The sequence below is a fragment of the Protomyctophum parallelum genome, assembly GCF_964188405.1.
Source record: "Protomyctophum parallelum genome assembly, chromosome: 20".
Classification (NCBI taxonomy): domain Eukaryota; kingdom Metazoa; phylum Chordata; class Actinopteri; order Myctophiformes; family Myctophidae; genus Protomyctophum; species Protomyctophum parallelum.
Genome location: NC_139718.1, coordinates 16,523,526 through 16,533,547, shown reverse-complemented (window position 1 = coordinate 16,533,547; position 10,022 = coordinate 16,523,526). Strand labels below are relative to the sequence as shown.

The window sequence follows — 10,022 nt, the reverse complement described above, 5'->3', positions numbered from 1 at the left end:
CGTGACAATTTTATTCTGTTCATAAATGTTTATTCTGTTCACTATACAATCATTTGATAGCTTCTCAATCATTGAAATTAAACTGAAATATTTTGTAGTTCAAAAGCATAGAAGAATATCCCACTCCAGATAACAAAAATGTGCTGCAAAATCATGTGTGGTTTTATAACGATTTGACATTTTAAGAGTGCAGAACACAAATAGCATAACTCATTTACAGACACATTGGTTGGGATTCAATAGCAATATTTTTTTTTTACCATTTAAGCCCTATATACACTTGTAAGATGAATAGCAAAAATAGCAGATCTACAATCTCACAGCACATTTCCATGTGATGCGTTCTGCGTCACATCGAAACATGCTGTGAAATTCTAGATCTTCTAACTTCAGACCATTGTAATGTGAAGACAATTAAAATGCAACATTTGGCAGAATGGAAAACAAAATATCCCTCAGAACAGAACGGAACATATAACATGAAAAATAACTTACAGTAAATATTATTGTAACAAATATAAATGGGTGTAACACCACCTTTGAGCGTACATAACATAATTCCATAGTGCACGTCCATAATGATTGGATATATTAAATATAGGATACTCCATTATATTACAGACAAGCCCCTAAGTCTCCCATTTTATTAGATGTACTAACGTTTTGCATTGAGCCAGAACTGTACCCTAGTGGTACAATCATCATGACACTAGATGGCGGTATAACCCCATATCTTATGATGGAACTCTATGACCAGCAACAAGCGCCATGAAGCTAAAGCCTTAGAAGACCCTCAGGCAAAGGAAATATATTTACTCTTATTTATTCATTCTTACTATAATACACGGAGTACTTGAGAAATTTTAGACCCACACCATAAAACATCAAACTGAAAGGAGCTTTCTTTGAAACGCAGAGCTCTTCAAAATACCAGCGGTGTAACATGAACGTCTTCCTTCCAACTCGCCAAATGTCCTCTCTCAGAATGTCCTCTCTCACACACATGCACTTTTCAACCTGCACTGATTTCAGTCTTTATATCGAGTCTGTTCCAGTTCTTCCTCACAGCATTCTTCTTCAGTCTTTCTGATCATGTTGACGATACCTGTCCTTCAACACTCCCATTTGGCTTCTCAGCACAACCTTGAGTTGGAGACAACACTGAGATTAGTTCATAGGAATGGAACGACAAATACTGGTTCTCAACGTGAAGTCTGGGGACCACAAGGGGTCCAAATGGATGGTTGACCGCACAAGAAAATGCTGCTAATTATGATTTACTATGAGTTACTGTGCCTGTCTTAGACAAGTCCCTAGTGTATAGTTCTATCACTGTATATTTGTATATATAATGTTTTAATATTGTCATTCTATTCTATCTTTTCTTTTCTCTTTAATATGTTGCACAATCTGCGGGACAAATCCCAACAACATTTCGCTGCTTGTACCTAAAGTCAATGACAAAAAAAATCTTGTAACTCTGAGAATTTAGATTGATATAAAAGATGTCAAATGGGGTCCATGGCACGGCATGGTCTAATACCCATCAAACTGGGGGTTCTTGAAATACATTAAAAAGATTGAGAACCACTGTATTAAACTAAATTGACTTTCCATTCTGTTGTTTAAACTTTCAACACACCATCACACCATGCATGCAGGCTTAAGGTATGAGAGATGTGCCTAAAGGGTTAGTTTGTGTTTTCGACACAAGGCGGTATACAAGTTACTCAACTGCACTTCAACACCAGCCGCACTCAGACACAAGCATTCACCTCATCGTGCGTAAGACTGTTTATCCAGACATGTTTGTGTAAAACTCATATAAACGTTACAATTTCAAATGCATGTGTCTGTCCGTCCGCCACCACACACCTCCATATGGTCATGCCTCGTGACATCGTCAGCAATGGATGGAGATCCCTGATGTCATCAATATTAAGCCCATATATTGGGAATGCCCATATATGGAGATCCCTGATTTCATCATTATTGGCCAGCAACTCTACATCTGACCTCAAACCCTCCCTATATGGAGCTGACCTGTTTTGACATTCCATATGTTGATCCTTCCAGTCCTTCCTCTTCGATGTCTCCCTTTTTGACTGATACCTGTCAATTCAAACTCTAGACGGGCCTGCCCCAAAGTTATTAGTGAAACCATGCCGTGGTCACATGGTTTGACCAATGTGTGTTTGATTGCTGATTGCTGGTGGTGTTCTGCCCCTCCCCCCTCATCAAACACAAATGTTTGATCAAATCATGTGACTCCCATTGGAAAAGCATTGTGGTGACCCAAAAAAACTAAAAAACGACCAAACATTTGCTTGATTGGTGTTTGGTACGTGTGAATGAGGCCTTACTGAACAAACACTCTATAGCAATGATTACTATCAGAATATAGATTTAATATATATTTAAAACTTATTTTAACAAAAATAAATATCACTTAGTCTATCTTTAAACTTGAGCCCCATATTAATTTAAATTAAGTGTTTTCTCCGTTTTTGGATTCTTCCTTCGCTGTGAAGGCGTGCAAGAAAAACAATCTCCAAGAATTCAAGTAACGACGGGTCAACTGCTAGGAAACTCATTTCGGGGCGACTGTAACTATCCACAAAAGAGTAACATTCTTTCTCCTCACAGTGAGTGATTGATTGATCAGTGTGGAGTCTTTGAGGAGAAACAGCATCAGTAACACATGAAATATGTTGGACTGTGAAAATGTTTTGTTGTGTTGACACTTAAAATATTTTTGTTAACTTTGTTTGAAATTTGCACTGTTCATTTTGACAAGCTGCTAAACCTCTGAGACAGGTGATCATATCTTCATCACGTTTAACAAATACCTCCTTTTGTCAAAAAAGCCCAACTATGTCCTTTAAATTATCAGTCTCTTACCCTCTAGGCTCTCTAGTTGTGTGTCCTGTCCTGCAGTCTTCAATTGCTCCGTCTCCTCATTGCTTTCCATGTCTTTGGCTTTTGCTTTGGGTTTCTTTGCCACAGGCGGAGGCACCTTGTTGACACCAGTCTTATGTGAGTCTGCTTTGGCTGCCTTTGATATAAAGGAAAGATCAGCAGCTAGGTTCTTCTGGAAGTTAGCTTGGGCCTCTGGTGATGAGGTGGTGTCAATCACCACCTTCTTGGTGCTCTTGGAGAAGATAAAGCTGGCAGTGCTGGAGGGTGACTTGTTGAGATGGGAGGAAAGGCCACCTTTGGTTCTAGCAGCTGTCCTCAGGCGAATAGCCTCCTGTAGGTTCATGGAGGGAGAGGTGGGCATGGCAGGAGGTGACTTGTTTGTAGGAGAGGTGACAGTGAACGGGGAGGTGGGAGGGACTACAGTAGATAAAGAGCTGGGAGGGACCAACGTGGATAAGTTGGGAGGGGCCACAGTGGATAAGGTGGATGTGGGAGGGGCCACAGTTGATGAGGAGGTAGGAGGGACCTCACTGGATGTGGGAGGGGCCACAGCCGCCACAGTTGAGGTGGGAGGGGCCACAGTGGATGAGGAGGTTGGAGAGACCTCACTGGATGTGGGAGGGGCTACAGTGTTTGTGGGAGGGACCACAGTGGATGTGTGAGGGACCTCAGTGGATGTGGGAGGGACCACAGTGGATGTGTGATGGGCTACAGTGGATGTAGGAGGGTCCTCACTGGATGTGGGTTTGGGAGGGGCCACAGTGGGTGTGGGAGGGACCACAGTGGGTGTAGGAGGGACCACAGTGGGTGTAGGAGGGACCTCAGTAGATGTGGGAGGGACCACAGTGGGTGTAGGAGGGACCTCAGTAGATGTGGGAGGGACCACAGTGGATGTGGGAGGGACCTCAGTAGAGGTGGGAGGGGCCTCACTGAATGTGGAGGTGGGAGGGACCTCAATGGGTGTGGGATTGACCACAGTGGGTGTGGGAAGGACCACAGTGGTTGTGGGAGGGACCTCAATGGGTGTCGGAGGGACCTCAATGGGTGTGGGAGGGACCTCAGTAGAGGTGGGAGGGACCTCAGTAGAGGTGGGAGGGGCCACAGTGGGTGTGGGATTGACCACAGTGGGTGTGGGAGGGACCTCAGTAGAGGTGGGAGGGACCTCAGTAGAGGTGAGAGGGACCTCAATGGGTGTAGGAGGGACCTCAGTGGATGTGGGAGGGACCTCAGTAGATGTGGGAGGGACCTCAGTAGATGTGGGAGGGACCTCAGTAGATGTGGGAGGGACCTCAGTAGATGTGGGAGGGACCTCAATGGGTGTGGGAGGGACCTCAATGGGTGTGGGAGGGACCTCAATGGGTGTGGGAGGGACCTCAATGGGTGTGGGAGGGACCTCAATGGGTGTGGGAGGGACCTCAATGGGTGTGGGAGGGACCTCAATGGGTGTGGGAGGGACCTCAGTAGATGTGGGAGGGACCTCAATGGGTGTGGGAGGGGCCTCAGTGGATGTGGGAGGGAGCTCAGTGGATGTGGGAGGGGCCTCAGTGGATGTGGGGGGGACCTCAGTAGATGTGGGAGGGACCTCAGTAGATGTGGGAGGGACCTCAGTGGATGTGGGAGGGGCCTCAGTGGATGTGGGAGGGGCCTCAGTGGGTGCGGGAGGGACCTCAGTGGGTGTGGGAGGGGCCACAGTGGGTGTGGGAGGGACAACAGTGGGTGTGGGAGGGACAACAGTGGGTGTGGGAGGGACAACAGTAGATGTGGGAGGGACAACAGTGGATGTGGGAGGGACCACAGTGGGTGTGGGAGGGACCTCATTAGAGGTGGGAGGGACCTCAGTGGATGTGGGAGGGACAACAGTAGATGTGGGAGGGACAACAGTGGATGTGGGAGGGACCACAGTGGATTTGGGAGGGACCACAGTGGGTGTGGGAGGGACCTCAGTGGATGTAGGAGGGGTCACTGTGGAGGTGGGAGGGGTCACTGTGGAGGTGGGAGGGGTCACTGTGGAGGTGGGAGGGGTCACTGTGGATGTGGGAGGGGTCACTGTGGAGGTGGGAGGGGTCACTGTGGAGGTGGGAGGGGTCACTGTGGAGGTGGGAGGGGTCACTGTGGAGGTGGGAGGGGTCACTGTGGAGGTGGGAGGGGTCACTGTGGAGGTGGGAGGGGTCACTGTGGAGGTGGGAGGGGTCACTGTGGAGGTGGGAGGGGTCACTGTGGATGTGGGAGGGGTCACTGTGGATGTGGGAGGGATCACAGTGGAGGTGGGAGGGGTCACTGTGGAGGTGGGAGGGGTCACTGTGGAGGTGGGAGGGGTCACTGTGGAGGTGGGAGGGGTCACTGTGGAGGTGGGAGGGGTCACTGTGGAGATGGGAGGGGTCACTGTGGATGTGGGAGGGGTCACTGTGGATGTGGGAGGGATCACAGTGGAGGTGGGAGGGGTCACTGTGGAGGTGGGAGGGGTCACTGTGGATGTGGGAGGGATCACAGTGGAGGTGGGAGGGGTCACTGTGGAGGTGGGAGGGGTCACTGTGGAGGTGGGAGGGATCACAGTGGAGGTGGGAGGGGTCACAGTGGAGGTGGGAGGGGTCACTGTGGAGGTGGGAGGGGTCACTGTGGAGGTGGGAGGGACCACAGTGGGCTCCGGTTTGACAGCAGCTGGCAGTGACGGAACCACAGTGGGTGGTAAAATGGACGGGGTGGAGGCCATGATTAGCGACCTCCTGATGGGTTTCTGAGGAGCCTCTCCACTAGCAGACCTGGGCTGATGGACCCGCATGGTGACCTTAGGCTGAGCCTGGCCTTGAGCTGTGGGAGGCTCAGAACTGCTGTTGACCGAGGGTTTGACGAGGAGAGGGGGGGTTTCCTCTGGGGCAGGAGGAGAAGTCTGGCTTTGGTTCTCTGGCTGGTCTTCAACGTTGGCTGGGGCCTGTTCAGGTAGGGCTGGAGGCAGGCTAATGTTCACAGGTGTCTCTATGGCAGGGTGCAGGTCCACTTGTTGTGAGGTTGGCAGTGAAGGTGGTGGAGGGATCTCCTGAGCACGTGATGGAAGGCCAGCATCAACAGTAGGAGGTGCAGGCGTAGGCGGGGCCTCTGAGGCAGGTGGTGGCGGCGGTGGAATGGTCTGGGGTGCAGAAACAATACTCTCAGGTGGATGGGAAACAGTGTCAGGTTGAGGAGGAATCATTCTGGGGAGCTGATTAACCTCCTGGACTAAAGGAAGTGGTTCTGACTCGGGTGGAGGAAGAGTAGCACTTTGGGGCATAGAGATTACACTCTCTGAGGGTGGCGGAGGTGGATTACTTTGGAGCGGAGAATATACACTCTGTAGGAATCGATTACTTTTGGCCAGAAAGAGTTTGCTCTTTGGGGGTGGTGGAGGTGGAATACTTTTGGGCGGAGAGAGTTTGCTTTCTGGTGGTGGGGCAGTAATTTGGGGTGGAGAGAGTACACGCTCTGGTGAAGCAGCAGCCACTTGAGAAGTTGTAGGAGCAACTTCCTTTGCAGGAGGAGAGGAGGAGAGGCTCAGAACGGGTGGATCTGGAGCCGAATAAGGCGGTGGAGGAGGGATGCTCTGGGGAGGAGGAGGGATTCCCTGGGATGTAGGTGGCACTGGCTGGTTCACCACAGGACAGGTCGCAGTGGTCTGCTCTACAGGCACTTGAGCTGGGGCTAAGTCCATCACAACTAGCCCCTCCTCAGTTAATAACGGTGGCGGTGGGAGGGGGAAATCCATCTCATCATGCCCCGCCGAGAGTATGTCAGTAGCTGGTACGATCGGTGGAGGAGGTGGCGGCCAAGAAGACTGGGGGGACAGCGGAGGTTCTAGTCTCGGGGCAAGGGCAGCATCGTGAGTGGTGGCAGGTATGGCTTGTTTTGTGGGGGGCAGGGGTGGATGGTGTGCCGGAGGGGGGGATGGAGAAGGGGAGACCCGCGATAGTGTTATGACAGCTAATGTATCCTTAGTTTTTACCCCCATAACAGCAGGTTGCGTCTGTGTTTCCGTTTTTATCGCTTCCTGTTGTGTCACTGCTAACCTCTCGTTAGGTTTCTGCAGGACATTCACTGACGTCCCATTTACTTTCTCATCTTTCTCTGTCACTTTTCCATTTCCTTTCATCTCCACAGACTTTAGCACTCGATTCAGTTTTTCACTGAGCTCTTTTTGTACCTCTGTGTTCAACCGATCACTTCCTGGAACTTTCCTCGTCTCGGACACATTGGGTGTTCCATTACTCGATCCCATCAGAACAATCTCACTTGTCTCCTGTTTTCTTTCAGCAGACATATTCTTCACAGACGCCTCTCTGGAAACAGAAGGTGACTGCCTCTGCTGTCTTCTATCCTTGGGGTTCTTCTTCACAATCTCGTGTGTGTTGTTTGGGGCAGGAGGTCCAAGCAACAATTCAAAGGTGCGTTTGTTGTGGGCCCACACCTCTGGGGGAGGTGGGGGAGGCGCATGGATCTTGGGTGAGGGTGGGATATTGAAGAGCTCTCTGAGGGCCTTGACTGACGGGCTGGCAGTGGCCGTATTAGATGAGGGGCCGGGCTGAGGTTGGGGAGCTTCAGGGGGATTCGTGCTCTCAGGGGCTTCTGGCTGTGCAAGAGGGGATGGGGCCTTGACCGCAAGGGCGGACGACGACCCTGAGAATAAACTTTGAAGCTTGTTCAGGATTCCTTTCTTGGGCTTTGGGGAGGAGCTTTGTGTCTGCTTTGAGGACTTGGTGGGCGAGCCACCTTGGCTGGAGTAGCCACTGGAGGGAGAGACCGTTTTCTCTAGCCCATTCACCTGAGGTGGCTGTGGCTTCTCAGGTGAAGAATTGTCTTCGCCCACTGTCTCAGTCTTTACCATCTCTGGTGTTTGAGGCTGTGTTTTGGGGGGACTGAAGGACACAGAGCCTGTGGAGTCATCCAGAGAGCTGGTGTCTGCAGTGTACCCGGGGCTATCTGTGGCCCTGGAGGACATGGGCGAGGGTCCAGCCTCCTTCATGTCTCCAGACATTTCCTCACTTTCTCCAGTGGATGCAGAGCTGCTCTGAGGAGAGGAATCTGTCACAATCACTCTGGCCTCCGCCAGATCCCGTGACCGTCGTTTCATCTTGTTGTGAAGGGAGTAGGATCGGCTCGGAGGAGGCGGAGCTCTCTTGGACTTCATCACAGAGAGGCTGCGTATGAAGGAGCCATCCTTTTTAACCTCCTCTACTTTGTTCCTGGGCTTACCGTTGGAGGTGGCTCTAGAGGCCTGGCTGACGGAGGATTTAAGACTCACTTCGTCCTCCTTAGGAGAGCCATCCTTGGACGAACCCTCTGCGTCTCCCTCCTGTGATCTCCCCTGATGTTGGTAGGCAGTGCTGTTGCTAGAGATGGTGGAGGAGTCGGACACCAGCGTCTCCGAGGACCCCGAGTGGCTCCACGCGGAGCTGTCTCCCAGATTGGGGGGTCTGTAACGTGACGCAGAGGAGAGCGTGGACGCTCTGCCGGAAGAAGCTCTGGAGGATGCACGGGAAGACGCTGGGCTGGCTAAAAGTAGGCTGCTTTTACTGACAGTGCGGAGGCTGCTGCGGCTTCGCCCACGGCTGATCGCCACGACCTCAACGGAGGGTGGAAGCACAGCGTTGGGGATAATCTTAGACATGTAGGTGGCCTGCGGAGACATGGACATCACAGGGCTGGGTGGTTGCTGGAGGCTGTTGGCGGTGGTCATCCAGGGAACGGCTAGAGAATGAGGCCTCGCTGAGGCCGACAGTTGGGGGCCGAAGCGTTGCAGTAAAGCCAGGTCGTCCCTGTGACCTGTATGAGCGGAGCTCAACTGCTGAGTTTGATCCTTGCTGGGTGGCTGCAGGACCCCCTCCATGTGGGCATCTCCCTCTCCGGGGGGAGACCCGTCAGTGGACATGGTCTCAACCATTTCACCGTTTTGGAGTTGTTCCTCATCCAGAGCTCGAGTGATGGTCCAGCCTATTCTATCCAACCCTGATGGAATACAGCAGAGAAGAAGGGGCTTATTGAAGGCAACTGACCCAATTTTCACACAGCACACCCAACCCCACCCCCGAGAATGAAATAAAAGCAGAATGTGAATACAATCAACATTTAAAAGACATGACATACTGATAAATAAATAAAAGACTGCTGAGTTACTTGAACCAACCTGAATAGTCGAGTATGTCAATACATTACAACTAGTGCAAATGTGCAGTGGTTAGAGGTGCTCTCCCTACTCGTCTATTGATTTTAATTTAAATTAAAAAATTCGAAGTATATCAAAATGTAAACAGCAAATATATAAGTTTAAGTTTATTTAAGTATCGTTTGACTTTGTATCGTATCGTCAATGGAAATAATCGGTATCGAATCGTTTGGAATGGAAATAATTAATTTTATCAATACTAAGTACTTGTGCATTGTATTTAGAGGAAAAAAAGAAAAAGATGGGTTTAATTACTTTTCCATTCCATATAGCTACAATTGGTCTATCGAAAAGGCATGGGTTTGTCCATATTTGTTCAAATACAATGTCCATCTATTTGCCAGAGAATCACTGTTTACTTATCTATATCCATAATAATGAATCTTTCCCTTAATAAAACTTGTTTCACACATTTAATGTATTTGCTAAATAGTTACTATATCGATTTATCAAATCGCTGTTAAAATGTATCGTTACACCCCTTGTTCCCACGGTTTCAAGATTTTTCAATGTACAATGATGAAATTACACAGATGCTTTCCCGGTTTTAATGGGTTAAAGCAGACTGGATTGGACACAAGATGCACCTCCATCTATATTGTTGTTCGGACATCGTTGCAATTCCCGGCAGAGGAAGTCAACTTTCCAGAATGTGAAACATACCCAGTTCTTTCTGGACATGCTGTGGGATTCCCATCACGGTTTTCCGGTGTCTCCTCCGGTGCCTTGTCTTCTCTGCTTTCTTCCCCGAGCTCAGTGGCCTGAATGTTGATGCTAACGTGAACAAAGACACATGGTACAAAATGATCCTGTTAGATAACAGATTCCCAGAACATCCTTTATCTGTAATATCCCCTTTTGATTGATTGATTGATTGAAGTATTTATAGTTTTGCAGAATTACAGTACATTTC

At 49.6% G+C, this 10,022-nt stretch overlaps 1 protein-coding gene across 1 annotated transcript in view; it reads right to left on the bottom strand.

Moving 5' to 3' along the window:
* Positions 1 to 10,022, bottom strand: part of LOC310877673 (uncharacterized protein) — a 42,157-nt gene continuing 32,135 nt past the window's right edge. The window contains exons 6-9 of the mRNA XM_083791624.1: positions 9,773 to 9,883; positions 4,523 to 8,892; positions 2,902 to 4,375; positions 1 to 1,143 (exon numbers count right to left, since the gene is read on the bottom strand). Coding sequence (XP_083647750.1) covers positions 1,091 to 1,143; positions 2,902 to 4,375; positions 4,523 to 8,892; positions 9,773 to 9,883 — 6,008 coding nt within the window. The 3' untranslated portion in view covers positions 1 to 1,090. The remainder of the gene's footprint in view (positions 1,144 to 2,901; positions 4,376 to 4,522; positions 8,893 to 9,772; positions 9,884 to 10,022) is intronic.